General features: G+C 47.0%; 1 protein-coding gene across 1 annotated transcript in view; it reads right to left on the bottom strand.

Annotated features, from left to right (window-relative positions):
- Positions 1–4284, bottom strand: part of MBOAT2 (membrane bound glycerophospholipid O-acyltransferase 2) — a 907083-nt gene extending 902799 nt beyond the window's left edge. The window contains exon 1 of the mRNA XM_078647832.1: positions 3827–4284. Within this exon, the coding sequence (XP_078503958.1) occupies positions 3827–3898 (72 nt within the window). The 5' untranslated portion in view covers positions 3899–4284. The remainder of the gene's footprint in view (positions 1–3826) is intronic.
- Positions 4285–21297: the final 17013 nt, after the last annotated feature.

Here is a 21297-nt window from a genome sequence, read left to right as displayed (position 1 = left end):
AAGTAAGCTACAGAATGAGGATGGCTTCAACCCAGATCTAGTAGTGACTGGGTGTGAGTGTCTGAAAAGTGTCAGCGCACAGTCCATCATTATCTTGTGTTTGCTTCGTACCTAGAAACTAAGGCCATCGTAATCAGAGGGTGCATACACAAAGCTGAAGTTTGGTGTCTAACCCATATCGAAAAAAAATTATTTACCCTTTAAATAGTCAATAAAATCTTATCATGTTTCTGTTTCAGAAATATCAGCATCACACAAGAACTCAGAGTTGGTTACCTAGATATACTGTTATGGTATATCCTTTTCACTATTATAGTTAGATGCAAACCCTTAGTTACAGATTATTAAGATATCCCTGTTGGTTTTCCATGTCCACCTCAAGCTGCAGATGTCAGTGCCCAGCAAAGTGATGAGTTAGAGTGGTGATACCCAGTGTCTCCATTTTCTCTCTTATCCAATTCCCCTGTCCCCACTTTTACAACTGCCAACTTATTCTTTTTGTGTATAGGCAGTGGTGAATCTGATGAGGGGTGGAAAAGTGCATCATTGCTGTTCAGGAGCACAGCTTCCTTTGGTGCCGCTGGTGCAGTAGCATCTGGCCCAGAGGCCTGAGAAGCCCACTGAACCCTGATTATTCCTGTATATTATTGCTCAAACAGTAGCCAGGAGGATCATCCTCCTCCTTACACTAGAACCCGTAACACACTGCCTGTGCTGCTGCTGCTGCTCCTGTTGGATCCAGAGTACAAGGTTTGTGCTGACATCCTCCAGCTATATTGAGAAATGCAGTGACCTTCCATTCCACTAATGTTCAATACCAGACCCTCTCCTTCCACAGCATCATAACCCACTATTCACTCATTTAAGAAGGGAACTTGATCTTTACATTTTAGACATATATGAAAAATAGCTGCATTTCTGTTTATCGCAGGCATTTTTTCCAATCTGCCACTTAGAAACCACAAAACACACAAGATGATGGACGGAATGTCGCACAATGGCAAAACATTCACCCCCAGTCACAGATCTGGGTTTAATCCATTGTTATTTTGCTCACCAAGCCACCCCAGTTCAGACATGGCCATATGCAAATCAGTCTTGACCCTGTGCCTCATGGGAATGGCATGGTGAGCAAAAAAATGATGGATTTAGGCCCAGATCCCTGTACTGGGGTGAATGTATGACATTGTTCTGCATTCTGTCCATCAACTGTTGTTTTTGCACTTGGAAACCACAGCCTCAATGACTCTTAATGTGATATACCTCCTTACTCAGCTTTCATTAAATTATCGTATTCTGTTTATTCTTGACCCTCTCAGCCCTCTAGTTTTTACCTCACCACAAGTTCTGCAGCCCACTACTTGCTATGCCAAGTGACCCTTAAATGCTTTGGCACACCTTTTTGTTATTCCACCCTGCATTTCATAGAAGAACTAGAAAATGCTACAGACATTTCAGGAAGCACTGATCCACGATTTGCTATGCCATTCAGAGGTGGGAGCAGTGGCGTAACATAGGCCCCCCGCATGTGAGACCGCTACAACGGTGGTCTCCAAGCAAAGACATTGAAACATATTTGCGTTTGCTGCCCTGAGCTGCTGACCTGGACTGCATGGGATGAAAACATTTCTGCATCTCCACAGGGACATGAACCTGTACCCTTGCATACTGTTGATCGTGGAGCCACCATACACACAAGCATCAGCATCACAGACAAAAACAACATTTTGAACAGAAACTTGGCGCATGTCCATAACACCAACTCAGAAAATAAACATAACAGAATGGAACCATAAAATGTGCTTTTTAATTCCATACAATGTGTTAATAATTCTGTTTACTACATTCTAAAGGCTAAAAAAGCATTGCACAGATAAATCACACGAGTTATGAGTGGGCTTTTCAATATCAGGACCCAGCACAATGCTGAGAAATCTGTCACTTAACCGATTTTATATGCATTTGTTAAAAAAATTAAAAAAATAAAAAAAACAGGTTAAGTTATTCAAATCCTGCCACGGGTATCAATTGTAAGCGGCAATCCAGAAGCAATGGCAAACACCTCATGTGATAAAATGTTGTAACACACGACGTCTTTCTGGGAAAGTGGCCTAGACAAACTAAAAAGCTGGATCAGAAATTACCTCCGACAAGAAAGCTGCTCTCTGCCACTTGTAACCAAATGAAATTCAAATGGCACCAGTCGCCGACCAGCTGACCCGCCGCTAAACTAAGTATTGTTACACACAGGTACACTGCTACCATAACAACCAGAAGTTAGACAAGCAGCACAAGACATCTTTTAAGAAGGAAGCGGAGATCAGAAACACGCATAGTCAGCTACAATGCCTCCTTAATAGTCTTTCCAGCTGGGTGTCTCAAAGCAGCCTACCGCTGCCTAGGGCACATTATACAACAAACACTGAGCACAACTTGAAAGCTAAAATAACTGACTCTTCAATGCCCCCTCTGAAGCACGTACCATGTGAACAACCATTTAGAGAACTCAAAAAACCAAGGGGAAGAAATCTAACAAATTAAAAACATTAAGGTACTTATTGTTCAGTATTGTGACAGGAAAAGCATCGCCAAGAATGTGAAATGTCTTGGTTTGTGTTTTGGTGCCACAAACCCGTATGTCTCGGGTTTGCAGTGCTCCAATAGGGCTCCCGGGGGGCATGTTCAGCGCTCTCTCCAGGCACTGTCACTTAAAATTAAAAATTAATAATGCCAAATCAGCACGTGGCTGTAAGGGATGGATTGACTGGTCAATTTGAAGGTTTCGAGGCCACGCTGCGGGCCCACACAACTCGCCCTTTCACTTACTACTCGGAAAAGAACAAAGGGGTTAGTGAGGAAGTCGCAACTGCCACACAACATGCCAGAAAAATTACAAGAGAATGTGAAAGCCATTTTCTGGGTTGTGGGAGATATATGCGTTTCCGTGGTAACTCCTGTTTGTTTACAATAACACCACTCAAAGCCCCTTCGCATACAATCAATGGTGGATTTGCTCCCACCTCCTTAAGATGATTAAATGTATTTATTATAACACCATAAAACATGATTACAAAAAAGAAACAAGCCCTTTTCTGTATACAACAGTGTCTCGCAAGACGCATGTTCTCAATGACTCGAACCTAAAAATAAGTGACCTATACTGAAAAAACAGTGACTCGACTATCGAAAAAAATAGTGACTCGAAATCAGTATTTCAACTCAAGGAAACTCCTTTTACAAGAAGCATTAGTTCGGAAAGTTATTCAATCCTTGCACTGTGAACACAAATGCTACAGGTAGTTGAACTATTTACTTGACTGGTAAAAGAGACTATGCAATGGCCAACAATGCATAAGCTTAGAAGCAACTCGGATGCCCTTCTAGGCAGCAGTAACACACTCAGACTACAAAGCGCATGCAGCTGAATAATGCAACAGGGTGTGTGCTCATGTCCCCGTTTGTTTTCGAATGCACCCGTTATTGTTTTGCTCGTATGTGATTTGTAACACACTCACCCCACATCACGAATCAGAGTATAGATTATTAGTGACTGACAACCGATCTGCAGAGATTTGAATGGCACGGCCCACATATGCCTCTGCATACTAATAATGTTCAGGAAGAGAGGCTTCGAGGTATGCCTAACGCCTGATGTATGTACACCCAAGTCCCAGTCACATTCCCAGATGACATTCCACAGAGCCAACTCCCTCCTTCGCTGAGGTCGCCCTTCGCTGTCTGCCCCTAGCCCGCCCCCTATCCGAGAGACCTGCAGAACAATCGAGTTAGGCTGAGCCTCGTAGCCCCACAATGAGGGGGTCTTTACCTGGTCTATGGGCAGCTGCACGGCGTTGCTGATGGGCTGCAGGAGCGTGGACCCGGTGGTGGTCGTCACCATGGTGATAATCCCTCCGGTGCAGGAGGCGGCTGAAGGATGCAGGGAAAGACGACGAGGATGCTTCGGTCGGCGGCCGGTCCTCCCCCGGCCTCCGTTTTAGCAAAGAAGCCGGATCTGGAATCAGGCTCAGCAGACTCCCTTCAAAAACTACCAATAAAATCCAAAATAATAGCAACAAAAATTTAAAAATATATCCACCCGGCAAGGAGATTTCAAATGTTAAAAGAGAACGAAACGAAAAATTTAAAAAGCTGCGCTGGAGGTGACATCAGAGGGCGACGTGCTCACTTCATGCTGGTCCCCGAATGGAACGGTCGGATCGCCCGTGCAGAGCGCTCCCGGGAGCTGGCGAGTCCCTGCTCTGCCGAACTCTTGTGAATCAAAAGGCAGGCAGCCAGGGAAGGCAGAGCAGGGGGCGGGCGTGAGCCGCGGCTACAGGAGCTCGCGAGGCACATTTCCAGGAAAGACGATTCGCACAATCCTTCTGCTATCTTTTTAGCATATATTTGAGATATTCAGCTTTTGCTTTGTTCTTATCGAAGACTCGCAAACAACAGCCATAAGAACTATATTGTCGTCAACCTTTAAAGTGGTCGTGGAATTGTTCTTTATTTTTCTCTGCTCTAATACAAATCTAGCTCAGTTCCATCCCACTGTCTACCCTCTGCCCGCCTGCTTCCTTCATTCCGCAACCAAATATATTCACGTGTATTTTAATTTTCCATCAGTGTTTTTTGTTTTGTTTTCTGCCCACTTGCCAACATGTGCAACAAATGAGGGACACAAGTAAAACATTGAGGGATTTAAATTTCCTTTAATTTATACTGCAGTTGAAGTTCAGCGGGAGAAAGCTAAAACAAAGGCTCTCCTCTTTTTAATAAAAAATCGAGTGGCCCATTTCTAAATCGGATGTGTTGGCTTTTATGCACATAATACATAAAATGACAGAACGTGCATTTAACCAATATACATACGCTTGACAATATACAATTACATGTGACTATAAATAACAATAAATAGAGGTTTAGGATTGTTGGGATGGGCGAGAGTGCTTTCCCTGCCTTATGCTGATCTCCAGGCAAGTCACTTTATTTATGCGATTTTATATAGCGCAAACTTTACCCGAAGGTGTCAGAGCGCTTTACAAAGGACCCAGTTTCAAACATAAGGAATGACAGTACAAAAAGAATTTGCTAATTTTTGACTTACATAAGAACCAGTTGAAAACATACGGATTTAGGATTACATGCGTTATAAAAAGGTACAAACAGAGAAAAATTGCAAATGTACAAGAGATAAAGTCACACAAGGAGGAGATACAAATCGATAAACTCTAGGCATATACTAGTGAAATCTCTATCTACTTAGGGAGGGGATACACATGAATATACTCTAAGAGTCACATAGGAATGGTAGAGAGCAGAGCGGACTCCTGCATAAACTAGTGATTAGAGTTATCTCTATATACATAGGGGGGGGGTAAGACTGGATATACTCTAAGAGTCACATAGGAATGGAAGAGAGCACAACGGTCTACTGCATATACTAGTGACTAGAGTTATCTCTATATACGTAGGGAAGGGGTAAGACTGGATATACTCTAAGAGTCACATAGGAATGGAAGAGAGCACAACGGTCTACTGCATATACTAGTGATTAGAGTTATCTCTATATACATAGGGAGGGGATACACATGGATATACTCTAAGAGTCACATAGAAATGGGAGAGAGCGCACCGGTCTACTGCATATACTAGTGATTAGAGTTATCTCTATATACATAGGGAGGGGATATGACTGGATATACAGTCACAGCACCAAGGGAGGGACAGAGAAGGGCAGGAAAGTGAGACAAACCAGAGAGGGAAGCAGATAGTAACAAGTAAGACAGCGAGCACTGTGTCAGAGGCATCAGGAGAGACAATAGAGAGGTCACTAGGACAGAGGGGGGAGGTCAGAGATCGCTAAAAAGGCGGAGGAGAAAGGTAGAAGAAGAAGTGAGTCATAAAAAGAAAATGGCGGGGAACACAGAGGTCCAGGTCTGAAAGTCCAGGAAAAGTGATGCCATAGCCAGCAAGTCCGGGGGGAGAAAGGCAGTCCGCAGCAATGGTTGGGTGTTTACCATTGTGTGTTTATTATGTCCTTGCTGCAGAGAGAGAAATTCCCTTTAGGTTTGTCCCTGGAAGCGCGTGGTCCGCTGCTCACCTCTGTCCCGATGGTGCTGTACACCCCCAGGAGTCTCCAGATATTCAGGATCGGCTCCGTCGGCCATTTTCAACACTGGACGCCATTTTGGAGTCAGGCGATTGTTGCCGATCGGGGGCTATTTCGTGCTTCAATGCGGTGTTGGGGGCAGCAATCGACTCTCCAGCTCCCAGATCGCCGCCGATGGATGGGTGGCGTCACTACCATGCTCGGTGTGATCGCGGGGCTGTGGAGCGACGAGGCAGAGACCAGGACAGCCAAAATGGCGGGCCATCACCAATCGCCGCCACCTGCCTCCGCGTGTGCCCTCCAGAACTCGCGTCAGGGAATGGCACTGTCGGAGTGCCGCCACTCCTCCGCTGCGGCCGCAAACAAGTGCCCCCGTGCTGCTCCTGGTGCATAGCTCGAGGCACCGGTCCGGACTCCCAGAGCCCCGGCGGGCGCCATCTTGCCACCGGGAGCATGCAGTCCAACTCTCCCCGTTCTGTTGTTTGGAGCGCACCAAGGCATGACTTCGCGGCATCTCCCAGCGCTGCATGCGCTCCGTCACCGGCCGATGTCAGTACAGGTCATGGCGATGCTAGGAAGCGGGCAGCATGAGAGCCCGATCGCGGAGCCTCAGCAGGACACGTCTGCCTGCTGAGGCTCCTCCTCCTTCTTCCCTTCTTCTTCACTTAAAAGTTACTGTTTGGTTTCTAGATCCCTACCTCAGTGAGCATGACAATCATACATGTCCACTGAGGGTCTCCCTGTTTACATGGACTGAGGCCCTAGAGCTTGCTCTGAAGTCGAGGGGAGGCTTGAATAGTGCACCCTTATTTCACAGAGAGTGGCCGCTGCCCTCTATACACGGCTGTGATAGACTGACAGTGGTGGCAGCAAAAAAATCTATAGTCCGGGATATCTGCATCCATGTATTTTAACAAGGGTGGACAACTAGCCATCCTTCTGAGCAAGTCTGTGCAGTCTCTCATGCCTGTGGTCCTGTTGCCTTTGTCTACCTGACATGTGTTTGAGAGCCCATGGGTGTTCTGGGGAAGGATGGTGGGTTTAGCCATTGTGTGTAATGTGAGCTGTTCTGTTGGGCATTCCAGCTCCCCATGCCCCTCCCAATTTCTTGGGAAGGTCTGGTGGGCTGTGGGGTACACATTCACTCTTATCTGTGTTTATCTGCCCTAACCTTGTTAGAAGGGGCCCTTTCTGTTGGGAGATGGTTAGCCTCTCCTGGTCTAAAGATAATTAACCTTTTCTCTCTGGGGAAATAGCCAGAGCTGGTACAAGGTAAGACAGTAGACCCTCCTTTGCATGCTTTGGACACGCAGTGGACATGCAATAAATGTGCCTAGTAATTGGAGGGGCACCCAGGATTCAAAATCAGGGGAGAGGATGTGGCCTCAATCAACATCCAGAGCCGCAGGTTAATATTATGTGTAACGTATGTATCATCTGCAGGATAGCTAGATAGAAAGGCCTTGTCAATTTAAGTTGTACTAAAAAATGAGAGGATGGGGGGGCTATTTCCACTCGCAAGGAGTAGGAGGTCCAGCACAAACAGGTGCCCCTGTAAACAAGTCAAGAATGGATTGTTGTGCAGTTCCTCAAAAGGAAGGGGTTGAGGGGGTCGCATTAAGATTGGATACAACCGAGTCTCAAAGAGATCTACAGGTGGGCATCCATAAGTTGGATTTTATTGCCCTCACACACCCTTTCAGGTGTCATGCTTCATCATATGGGTTGCTTCTCGTTGGGTCGGTGGTGCAATACCCAACGGGCTCACCTCAAAGAGGGGCACTTTATTGGAGATCTTTTATCCAACAGCCGTATGGTGAAGTGTGGGTGTGAGGCCAGAAGGGTGTAGACGTGGAAGTGAGTTTAAAATGGGGCTAGGAGTACCTGAGGTAGATTCATTTTTATTCTGGGGGTCTCCTGCCCTAGTTAAAAACATTGTTCCTCCTTCTGCAAGTGAAACCTTGGTTGCATCTATATTAAAACCTGGACGAGACACCAGGGACATGGCTCCTGATCACCCCCTTTCTATAATCATTGTGGATTATAAGATCCTAAAAAAGCTGCTAGCAACCAGGATATTGCTGGAGCTACCATCCTTGATCCATGCATATAAGTGTAGATTTGTTCTGGGTCTCGACACCTCCTTGAATATTCAGAGGTTCTGCTTGATTTTAGCCTATGCTCCAGACTGATACCCTCTCTCAGCTTGCTTAGCCTTCGACTTAGAAAATGCACTTGATTCACTTAATTGGACACACATGCACTCTGTTCTCCGCAAATATGGGTTTGGGTATCACATATCTGCTTGGGTATGGATTTTGTATGATGTAGCCACAACCAGAGTGAAGATGGGACGCAGTATTTCTGACTCCTTCAGGATACATAGAGGTACATGGCAGGGATGCCCACTCTCCCCTTTACTATTTTAGCTAGCTGTTGAGCCACTAGCGAAGACTCTCTGCCGGGATGCGGCGGAGCTGGGTATTCCTATAGCTGGGCCTACATATCTGGTTTTACTTTATGTTCCACTCGGCATCCAGATACACGTTAAATTGGGGCAAATAGTGGGGTTTTCGCTTTTGATGGACACTTCTTCTAGATCGCTGTCAGGGGGTCTGGGGGTCCTACGCTGGGTGCCGATCTGCTTCAACTATCTTGGAGTGTTGACATACCACTCTGATGAGAATAACATCAATCAATCAATCAATCAATCAATCAATGCATTTGTATAGCGCGCTACTCACCCGGAAGGGTCTCAAGGCGCTGGGGGAGAGGCGTGCGTTACTGCTCGAAAAGCCAGGTCTTGAGTTGCTTCCTGAAGGAGAGATGGTCCTGGGTTAGCCGAAGGTGGATGGGGAGGGAGTTCCATGTCTTGGCAGCCAGGTAGGAGAAGGATCTTCCTCCGGCGGTGGTTCTGCGCATGCGTGGAACAGCGGCGAGGGCATGGCTGGTCGTTCGTAGCTGGCGGGTGGGCGTGTAGAAGGTCAGGCGGTTGTTGATGTACTTGGGGCCCAGGTCGTGGAGAGCCTTGTGTGCATGGGTGAGGAGTCTGAACGTGATCCTCTTGCTGACGGGGAGCCAGTGCAGGTTTCTCAGGTGGCCGGAGATGTGGCTGTGTCGGGGAATGTCCAGGACGAGTCGTGCGGAGGCGTTCTGGATGCGTTGGAGTCTTTTCTGGAGTTTGGCTGTGGTTCCGGTGTAGAGGGTGTTTCCATAGTCCAACTGGTGACGAGTGCCTGGGTGACCGTCTTCCTGGTTTCGGTGGGGATCCATCGGAAGATCTTTCGGAGCATGCGCAGGGTGTTGAAGCACGAAGATGAGACGGCGTTGACTTGTCTGGTCATCGAGAGGGAGGAGTCCAGGATGAAGCCCAGGTTGCGTGCGTGGTCCGTTGGCTTGGGAGTGGTGCCCAGGGCAGGGGGCCACCAGGAGTCGTCCCAGGCGGAGGGCGATGATCCCAGGATGAGGACCTCAGTCTTGTCTGAGTTCAGTTTCAGGCGGCTGTTCTTCATCCACTCGGCGGCGTCTTTCATCCCTTCGTGTAGGTTGGTTCTGGCGGTGGCGGGGTCGTTGGTGAGGGAGAGGATCAGCTGGGTGTCGTCGGCATAGGAGATGATGTTGAGGTTGTGTTGGCGTGCGATGGCTGCGAGGGGGCTCATGTAGACGTTGAAGAGGGTGGGGCTGAGTGACGATCCTTGTGGTACGCCGCAGATGACTTCGGTGGCCTCGGATCTGAACGGGGGGAGGCGGACTCTCTGGGTTCTTCCGGTGAGGAACGAGATGATCCACTCCAGTGCCTTCTCTTGGATTCCGATGTTGTTGAGGTGCTGTACTAGGGTGCGGTGGCAGACAGTGTCGACCGCCGCGGAGAGCTCCAGGAGGATGAGGGCCGCTGTTTCCCCGTTGTCGAGCAGGGATCTGATGTCGTCAGTGGCTGCGATGAGGGCGGTCTCGGTGCTGTGGTTGGCTCGGAAACCGGACTGTGAGTGGTCGAGGGATCTGTTTGTCTCGAGGAAGGCGGCAAGCTGTCTGTTGACGGTCTTCTTGATGACTTTGGCAGGGAAAGGGAGGAGCGAGATTGGGCGGAAGTTCTTGAGGTCGGTGGGGTCCGCTGTTGGTTTCTTCAGGAGGGCGCTGAGCTCGGCGTGCTTCCAGCTTTCCGGGAAGGTGGCGGGGTTGAACGAGGTGTTGATGATGTCGCGGAGTTGGGGTGCGATGATGGAGTCGTCCTTGTTGAAGACGTGGTGGGGGCAAGGGTCGGTTGGGGATCCGGAGTGGATGGTGTTCATCGTGTGGGTGGTGTCTTCGGTGCTGACCGGGGTCCAGGCACAGAGGGTGGTGGTGGGGGGCGTTGGTTCAGTGGTTGGGTGAGTGGTCTGTTCATTGAAGCTGTTGTGTATGTCGACGATCTTGCGGCGGAAGAACGAGGCGAGTGAGTTGCAGAGGTCTTGCGAGGGAGTGATATCATTGTTTCCGGCGCTGGGGGTGGAGAGCTCTTTGACGATGCTGAAGAGTTCCTTGCTGTTGTGGGCGTTGTTGTCCAGTCGTTCTTTGAATGCTGTCTTCTTGGTAGCGTGGATCAGTTGGTGGTGTTTGCTGGAGCGCCATCTGCTGGAGGAGAGGGGTTTGCTGAGCGAGGAGCGAGCGAGGTGCAAGGAGCTGAGCGGCTGCTGGGTGTGTGAGGCTGCCCGTCTCTGTCCCTGTAAGCCATAGGCGCCTTCACAGCACCTCTCCCCCTCCCCCCCGGCCTCGTATAACTCTCTTGGAAGCCAAGGAGCCGCGAAAGCTGCGAAAGACGCCATACCTTCTCCCACAGCGGCCGGAGCTGGGGGTCGGAGTTGGGTACCGCGAGTGTCCTTCCGGCGGTTGGTGCCGGGAAAAAAACCACCAGCACACAGCGGCCGGAGCAGGGATCAAATGTCTTCCCCCAGCGGCCAGATTCGGAGCCGCTAGTGTCTCTCTCGGTGGGACGGAGCCGCGAGTGTTTATTTTGGCGGCTGGAGCCGCAAAAAACGTTGGCACACAGCGGTCGGTGCAAGGAACTAAGTTCTCCTCACACAAGTGTCTTTCTAACAGCGGAGCCACAATAACCTTCACATAGCGGCCGGTGCCAGAGCCGCGAGTGTTTTTGTTGGCGGCCGGCGGAGCCTCCAAACGGCAGGGGCTGCGAAAACACCTCAATATAGCGCCTGGAGCCGCGACAACCCATTTTCACGCCATTGCGCCTTTTAAACAGCATAACCGTCAGCTTCCAGAATTGTTGAATTGAGTGTTTAGCAGAGCTCGACGACTCTGGGCTATTGAAGTACTGAAGTACTGGACCCTGAGGACCGGGGAGGAGTCAAGACTTTGCCAGGACTCTGCTGAGAGTTGGGAGCTGCTGGTGGGGACGAATAGGATCCCGGACCCGAGAGCCTAGAGCCTGGAGCCCAGAGCCTTCGAAATAAGCAATTGAAATAATCGAAAGAGGTTTGTATGTTTTTGGTCTGACGGAGAAAGCGCAGAGACCCCCAGAGAATAAAAAAAAAAAAAGCTGGACTAGCGTTAGGAAATCATCAGCCTGTGGTTAACCAATGAAGTAACTGCACTGACTATAAGTGTGATTGCCCTGCCCGCGAGTGGTTGTATCATTGTGAAGCGTTGCAAGATCTGGTGAGCCCTACGCCTCGGAATACCTCGCAGGTTGAAAAGGGGGGTTCAGCTAGGGATCCGTCAACTCCTACATATTGTCCGCAAAAGACCGGACCAAGTCACAAAACAAAGACAAAGTCAAGTGAAGACTTGGTGCCATGGGGTCTCACCATCAGGTCACACCATGAGGTCTGGCAAAGTGAGGAAAGCTCCAGGGGCCAAGACACCAGCCTCACGAGGAGCTCTTAAACGGAAAAGACTGGAAAAACTGAATGCTAATAAAGCAAACAGTCCAATACAGAATCCACTTATTTCACCAATTGCCTCCCTCTTTAAAAAGTCAATTCAAAATAAAAATTTGTCATCTTCCGGATTCCAGTTTTTGAAAGACCCGGGGGCCGTTTTGTTCTCCTCAACGGAGGGAGTCCTGGGCTTATCAACACCTATTGCACCCACTATTATGACTTCCCCGGGGGAGCACGTGGAGGCCACGCTAATTGAAGCTTCCTCAACGTCAACGTTAACATCAATAACCGCCATTGGGGGACAAAGTCCCCAGTCAAGCGAAACATGTGATCCCTGTAAATATACTGAACAGTTGGAGACAATAGGAAATACAGGAAAAATAACAGGTCTTTGGGGGAAAAAATGTGAAGTTATAACAGTAGCATCAGTTCATCCTACCCCTGAGGTCAAACCAACAACTTCATCAAAAATGCAGTCTCCAAAAATGCTAACAACTACCAATCCAAGCTCAGTGTTATCAATGGTATCAGATTCTATAGTAAATCAGGTTGTTAAATGTGCGGCTTTGATGGAATCGGCCCCCGATGATTTGGCTCTTCTCAGTCCTAACACAAGCCCAACGATAGACAAAAGTGTATGGGATGATGAGCCGGCTGAGATCTTTCTAGGAAATAGGGAGTTTGTGGGAGTAGGAGCAACTGAGAGCTACAAAGAGGACAAGTTCCTGACCAGTGAGCGCCTCATAGTACACCCACAGAGGCCAACGGGTCTCAGGGCGGATCAAGTGCCAGCACCCAGTACAAACTACAAGGATCCACCAAAAGAGGAACTTCTGTCTAAATCTCAAATGGATATGGCATTTGTGAATTTGGTTGCCCCTCTCTTAAGAGCTTTGCAAACGTCAACAACAACTTTGACAATGCAATCTGACAAGTTGGACATTCAAATCGATTTAATGAACATTATGGCATCCAATATTGCAGGGATAAATACAAAGCTGGACAACCTGAATAGTCTGATAAACAGAGCACAAGCATATACTTATCAGTCATTGTCCTCCTGCTCCTGTGGTCCTGTCTTGGATAAATTGAGCTCTTTTCCATCATCCTTGAACAGATTCTAACCTTAAATCAAAGGTTGATTAACGCAGATCTGAAGTTGGACGGTCCGATTATTCCTAAAACCGAAGAAAATTTACAGGATGATGAAAATATCCTAAACGCGCTAATCACCAATGAGGATAATATGGCTTTTGCAAAGTCCAACGTGAGTGAAGTAACCAATATAACAGCTGAGAAAGAGTCTAGAAATAATGAGACTTCAAATCATAAGCTAACAAAGAGACAACGGAAAAAAGAGAGGAAAGCCAGAAATAAGAAAACGGAGGTAGCTTCAAATATGGGAATTGGAGTATATCCCATTTTTTCTAACCTGAAACAAGGTCCACATAAAAATGTAGAAAACAGCGGAAGCGATTCAGACACGTCAGTAAGTAATATCATTTCTAATGGTGACAAAGCATTGACAAAAAATGCTCCTAAAAACGCTCAGATATCAGGTTCCGTGACGAAAACTTTATACGTCGCAAAAATGCAGCAAACTGAGAAGGTTGGCAAAAATCATTTGTCTATTCCAAACTCTGACAAAAAGAGTAAGAAAGATGGTGATCAGGTCATACAGTCAGTTGTTGAACATAAGTCGAAGCCCACGGAAACGATTGCCCAAGGCCCGGCCAATGATACCAAGGAAGGGCAATTGCAATCAAGTAGCAGTTCATCGAAATCAATACCATCAAAAACTTCGGCAGACATACAACCGGCAGATAAAAATACTGCCTCAGACAGTTTAATCTGCCATGCACAAATGTCAGTGTGTAGCATTAAAGGTCCAAAGGCAATTCTAGTTCCCTCTACACAAGTATTAACAGATCCGGAGATCCTAACCAGAAGGGATTCACCTCACCGTGAGCATCAAAGACTGACCGTGGAGCTAAGCACCCCGATGCAGAAATCATTAAAATGTTGTGTAACGAATCCAGAAGTGATTCAAGCAAAGATGGAATCTGGCACCTCGATACGGGAACTCAATCATAAATCCGGAATTGAGTTGCACAAAATAATCGGGACTCCAGAGTATAAGACACAGGGGCCCCACGATATACTGAATAGGAGCAACATCCTGAAGTTGTTGGCTGAATTTGAGGACCTAAAAGAAATTAAAACAGGCGACCTTGAGCAGGTTCTATTTCTTGAAAGCCCTAACGACGCATCTATTGACCAAACTTTGACAATCTGGAAATCAACAGAAATTGGCGAAGCAATTATGGGGAAATCGGATATATTTCAATCTTGGGGTATTCAAATAACTCACCAAATTTCCCCACGCTACCCGACACCACTGATGAGGTCGGGTGGAGTTCAACTTATCAGGAAAATTGATGATGCACATACAAATCAACAAAAGCCTGTTTACTCAATTCTATTCAATGCAAAAGGCAGAAGTGAATCCCCACTGGCTTGTGTAGAAACAAAACAGGGTTATGTGGAATCGCAAAATACTATGGATAACTGGAAATGGCTTCCTGGAATGTTAAATGAAAAACGGAAGGTCTGACCACTCAACAGAGAACAGAAACAAAAAACTAATAAGGATATACATGTGTTATCCTGGAACATTGCAGGTGCAAAAAGATTACTAGATGGAGGATTACCATTGGAAGAATGGCGCGGATGTGACATAGTTGCGCTACAGGAAACTTGGTTACAAGAAGAAATCGCCCTTGTTGGGTTTATACATCATAGCGTAGCTGCTGAAAAGTGTAAGATCTATGGCCGTGCCATTGGTGGCCTCTCAGTATATGTGTCAACATCATTAAAAATTAATTCAGTACAATTACAATCACCAGATTCTAGCATTCAGTTAATCAAACTAACAGATCAAAACACCAATAATTCCACCTCAACAATTCTGGTTAATTATTACACGCAACCTAAAATTAAGCAGAAAAAGTCAAAAAATGCGTTATTGTGCAATGTTATTATGGACTTACGTACTACAGATCCATTTTCCAACATTATAATCACTGGTGACTTTAACTCTAACCTGATCCTATCATCGGACGAAAACGATAAAATATCAGCGGATAATATCTATTGGGGTGTTCCACAACAGATACAAGGTGGTGCAGGTACACGGAAGGATCAACCAGCAATCCAATTAGTGACTGAATTAGAGTTTCTCGGTATGCGTGTACTGAACGGGAGGTTTCCCGAAGATCAACCCCCCAGTAAAACATACTATGGTCCACACTCCCAATCTACCATGGACTTTACATTGGTAAGTCTTTCAATAATCCCTTTGGTAATCAGCTTTCAAATTGAGTTCTCCCTGCTGAGTGATCATGCGATGCAACATACCATATTTAACCTCAACAAGGAAAGGTTGCAACCGTCATATATACTGGAAGGCCAACTAAGCTCTGTTAACCTGAAACGTATAAATTGGTCTAACATAAATGAAAACGAGTGGTTTATTATAATGAAGGATACCCTGAATGAGATTGGGAATGTTGCAACAAATGTGATCCAAGCATGGTCTCTTTTCTTGCAAAAACTAAAACTAAAAATGAAGCTGCCTGTTATGAATGCGAGCACTGACGGACCACAGAAAAAACACTCGAAAGAGCTACAAGATTTGCGAAGATTACTTCTAAAAACTCAAAAGAATCTACAGTATGCTGACCATGATGTATGTGAATGGGCCACTTTTCGTGCGCAAAGAAAAGAATATAAAAATAAGGTCTGGGAATTTAAAAGGATAACCGATGAGAGATTTTGGTCCAAATTAATTTTCAGTTCAAAACTCCGGAACACTAATACATTTTGGCAATCTATAAATCAGCTAACAAGACCCTGTAACGTTCTTACATCGAATGTGCAGGAATCGGAGTGGGCAACGTTTCTTGCGACAAAGTTTACCGATACCTCTGCAAATACACTAAATAGTGATCCTTGGCCAAAAAGTGAAAACAAAAAGTGCCCCGTATATGAACAGGGGAGTCAACTTATGGCTAGCAACCACAGTAACATACTAAGTACCGACCGACAGAATAATTCATATACGGCGGACGAAATAATTGAAATAATTAAAAAAGCGAAATCTAATGGGGCACCAGGCCCGAATGGTATTCCGCAAGCGGCGTATAAACACGCACCAGAATTTTGGGGAGCATGTCTGGCTGAACTGTTTGCTGATGTGCAAAACCGGAACCGAGTACCTGAAAGCTGGCAAGGATCCATATTCATGCCAATCTATAAAGGTGGTGAAAGATCAAATCCGAATAACTATCGTCTAATAGCGTTGCAGGATGCTGAGGCAAAATATTTTGCATCGCTTCTCTTAAACGATTTGGTCACTTGGTCAGCTGAAAAAGAGCTGATTTCCATTAATCAAACGGGGTACAGGAAGGGGATTGGAACAACAGCAAATATCCTATCCATCACTATGATTGCGGAGAAGTGCATGAGTAGTAAACAGGGCTTGAACTTGTGTTTTATTGATCTTCAGGCCGCCTTCGATAGCGTAGACTGTAATTTATTGTGGTCGAAATTGAAAGCATGGGCCATACCGGAGAGTATTCTAAGGGGTCTGCTGCTATTTTACTCCGATACCTGGTCGCAAGTAAAAATAGGGGATGGCACACGGCTGTCGAGAAAAGTTTTTACATCTATTGGACTCAAACAGGGGTGTGTCCTTGCGCCTCATTTATTTAATCTCTTCATTTCAGATCTTTCCGGGAAACTGAATAATTGTAATGCTCATCCACCAAATCTAGGTGATCTACAGCTCACCCATCTGGCTTACGCCGATGATATAGTATTAATGAGCTTAACAAAGGTGGGTTTAACCAGATTAGTATCGGAACTCTCAGATTTCCTGTCGGCAAACAAGTTGGCCTTAAATGTCTCAAAAACCAAAACTATGTTGATAACTAACCGCCGTGGATCTCGTCAAGATATTAGGCTAAAAGGAAAAATACTAGAGAAAGTCTCAGCATACAAATATTTGGGCTTTTTTCTAGATGATAAGCTTAACTTAAAAGATCAAACAAAATATCTGACGCAAAGAGCGGGAGCCCTGACATTTGGATTAAGTACTTTGACAAAGAAATTGGAAGGCCCATCACTTAAACCTTTATTAATCGTGATGGCCAACAAAGTCCTTCCAACTTTGACGTATGCAAGTGTGGCTATGCATGGAAAGGATGCGGTCCTACTAAACAGTTTAATAACTAAAACTTACAAGAAGGTTCTTCGATTACACAGCATGTCATCACCAGCACAAATACGTCTCGAATTTGACTTGAAAAACGAAACACTGGGCAGATTATATTCGTACATCAAGGTGTGGTACCAGATCAAGGAAAAAGCAATCAACAATAATCTTAATACCTATCTATGGCAGGAGCTTAATTCACAAAAAAAAATCAAAAGCAAATCAATTTTTTACACATGCTTTGGAGGCTACTTGCACAAAAACCCTCTGGGATAAAAATCTGTCATTTGAAGTAGTAAAACAGGCTTTAAACAAAGTGGCCAAACTTCATTCATTGATTTTGGATAAAGAAATTTTCTCACATCGTTCCCACTCTTTGTTAGTGATAAACGGCTATAAAACATTAACCCCAGCATTGTACCTGGAAACAACTTATTCCATTTTTATTAAGAGAAAGTTGATGGCATTGAGGCTAGGTAAATTCCCAACTTTAGCTGAGGAGCCGGGCTGGAAACAGCATGTAGCTGTCACATGTCGACTGTGTGGTAGCCCCAAAGAAGATCTAATACATATAATTTGTCATTGTAAGATGTTGTCCAAGGAACGTACATATTTTTTAAAGCCTAGCTTTCGGATTAAGAGGCTACGAACATGTAGATCTGCCATTATTGGAAGCCTGGACACAACTGCTCCTCGTTTACATTGCAACCTGGTGAAGTTCTTGCAGGCATTTGAAAAACATCTTAAACAACATGGAGATTCGAATTGTTAATGATTTGACTTTTTGCTACTGTGATTTCCTATAATGATATGAATAACTTCAGGAATATAATTGAGTTTTATTACCCGTTTTTATAATATGTTTTTTAATTAATTCTTCTATTTTAAAGAAAAGCTTATAAATTTTTACAATGGTCGTGCGATATACAAATTGTTATGGTTTTAATTAACTAAACAATAAAGATTAAATAAAAAAAATAAAAAAAAATAAAATGGTGGTGTTTGCGGGTGGCGTTCTTGAGGGCAGTCATGTTGTCTGTGGTCTGGTCGTTGCACCAGGCTTTCTCGAGGGTGCGGCAGTTCTTCTTGGAGTTCCTAAGTTCGTTGGTGAACCAGGAGGCTTTCTTGCTGCCGTGTCTGCTGGGAGGGGTCTTCAGTGATGCGAGGTCGTCTGCGCAATTGGTGATCCACTGTGTGAGGTTGCGGGCTGCTTCGTTGGGGTCCGTGGTGCTGGCGGGAGGGTTCTGGCTGAGGGAGGTGGTGAGCTGGTCGGTGGTGATCTTGTTCCAGCTCCTGCAAGGAACCTGTTGCGGGTGGTGGTGGGTCGTGGTTCTTCTGAAGCTGAAGTGGACGCAGCTGTGGTCAGTCCAGTGAATTCTGGTGGAGTGGCTGAAGGAGATGTACTTGCTGGAGGAGAAGACTGGGTCAAGCATGTGGCCGGCGTGGTGGGGGTGTTCACCAGTTGCTTGAGTCCGAGGTTGGCGAGGTTGTCCAGCAGGGTGGTGGTGTTACTGTCCTTGTTGTTCTCCAGGTGGAAGTTGAGGTCCCCTAGGAGGATGTAGTCCGCGGAGGGGAGGGCGTGCGGGCTGATGAAGTCTGCGATGTCTTCGCTGAATTGTGTGCGTGGTCCCGGGGGGTCTGTAGATGAGGGTGCCTCTGAGCGTGGTCTTGGGGTCGGTGTGAATCTGGAAATGAAGGTACTCGGCGGTGGTCAGGGTGTTGTCGGAGTTGGTCGTGATGCCGATGGTGTTTTTGTGTACGATGGCGATGGTGATCTTGTATCCGTCCGGGATGGCGATGGCGATGTTGGGGCCTGAGGAGGCGTTCATCCAGGTTTCCGTGAGGAAGGCGACATCTGGTGATGTTGTGTCGAGCAGGTTCCAGAGTTCGACGGCGTGTCTGTGGACGGAGCGGGTGTTGAGCAGGATGCACTTGAGGTGGTTGTTGTTGGTGCTTGGCTTTGCGGGTGCGGTGCAGGTCCGGAGGCAGGTGAATTTGCAGGCTTGGCAGGTGAAGGGTCCGTGTGTGCGTTTCGGGGTGGCTCGGTAGCAGGCGGGGTTACGGTCGGGTTTGAGAGCGTTGAGGGTGGCGGCGGCTTAGGTCTGTCGTGTGGGCTGGCGATGACGGGGGCCAGGAGTCTTGGGGCTGGGCGCGGTCCAGGCACGGACGGGCGCAGACGGGCTTGCCCTTGGCGCGCCTTCGGCACACAATCGGCGCGCTCGCTGCGCGTACGCATGGACTCTGCCATAAATGGCGAGTGGGAGGGAGGAAGGAGGGAGGAGCAGCTGGGAGGTGGGAGCGGGGTGGCGAATAGGAGGACGAGGGACGGGGGTACAGAAAAAAAGAAGGGGGGCTGGGCCGTGGGGAAGCAGCGGCAGGGAGCGGGGAGCGGGGAGGACGGCGGGAACAGGCGGCAGAGAGGCACAGAACAAACGGGCAAAAACAGGGGCAGACGGTCCAAACAGACAAAAAGCAGAGAAACACAACCAAGGGGCACCTGAGCGCAGGGGGCAGCGGCGAGCAGGCGTCAGCAGCAGGGGGACACCGGTGCACTCAGGAGGAGCCACGCGGCGGGTGGAGTGACCGGCTCTGACGAGGTCAGATGGTAATTTGGGAGTAGCAGTGCATTTCCTGAAGCCACAGATCAAATTCTTGATTACTTTGCCCCATTAATGAGAGACATAGAGGCAATAACAAAAATCATTGTGCTGCACCGACTTTTGTATTATTTCATTAACATTCCCACAATTTTGCCCAGATCCTTTTTCATGAACTAGATGTGCTCCTTAGGAAGCTGCTATGGGGTACAGGGCGAGACGAGTCACTCTCTTGATGCTCTAGCTACCTGTGGAAAGGGAAGGGCTGGGAGTTCCCATTTTTGAGAAATATTATATGGCAGCGCTACAATGGCTTACCAGGTGGTTTGCTGGCCACTCCCTTGGAGATTCAGCTTTGTCCCAATCAGAATTAGAAGTGGCGGTTCTGGAATGACTGCTGTTCTCAACTTCACACAGCAGGAGCACCCAAGCTGATGGATGTTGCCGCTGGTGTATTTAGGAGGCGCCTATTGCTCACCCGGCCTCACCTGCCTTATTCTCTGGCATTACCTCTCTGTGGATTCCCCTTATTCATTGGCAGATTGACACCTAAGGCTTAACACAATGTTCAACCACTCCTGTCAATCAATTAGGAGAATTATACAATGCAGAGTCTCTAATGAGCCTCCAAGAACTCTGAGAACAGTACGGCATACATGTAGGGCAGTTCATGCAATATGAATGCATTAAAGCAGCTCTACGCTTCCAATGGCATGCAGTCCCTGCTGAACCACCAATACATGAGCTTTTGCAGACTTTGCACACCTTTGGCTTTGGACGAAGGCCTGTCCACTGGCGGTACGGTGCCCAACAACAACTGGTAGTTGCGGAGTTGCTTCTGCTTTGGGACCGTTGGGAAATGGACATAGGCGGAGCATTTAATTATTGGGAATGGTGGAAGGTGCTCCAATACCCCCACAGAGCATCACGTAACTCCTGATTTCAAATGATACAGTTGTATATTCTCCACAGAGAAAACCTTACACCAGCCAGGCTAGGGAAACTCTTCTCAAATGTTGCCACACACTGCCTCGATGTGCTGCATTGGACACTGACTATTTTCTCATGCTGTGGGCATGTCTGCAGCTTGCCCAAAGTTGGACCCGCGTGACCATTCTAGTAACCACTGTACAGGGGGGCCAGACCTCCTCACCCCTGAGATTTGTACATTAGGACTATTTCAGAGATCCAAGACAAACAGTTCACACTTGTTAGACGGAGACCTGGAGGGTCGGCCGAGCACAGTGATCGCACAGACAGGTAACTTCCCCCCCACAGATGGACACCACACAAAGATCAGGGTAACACCTTTTATAGGCACTTCTGGTAGTAGAGTGGTACGATACAAGGCGATCAGGACACGATGATCCTCTCAATTCTAGTCTCTAGTAAGGGAAGGGGGTAGCGGGACAGTCTTGGTACCCACGGGTACGGAGG

The sequence above is a fragment of the Lissotriton helveticus genome, chromosome 6 (assembly GCF_964261635.1).
Source record: "Lissotriton helveticus chromosome 6, aLisHel1.1, whole genome shotgun sequence".
NCBI classification, from domain to species: domain Eukaryota; kingdom Metazoa; phylum Chordata; class Amphibia; order Caudata; family Salamandridae; genus Lissotriton; species Lissotriton helveticus.
Note: the sequence above shows the minus strand (reverse complement) of the source record. Positions and strands in the feature narration are given on the sequence as shown.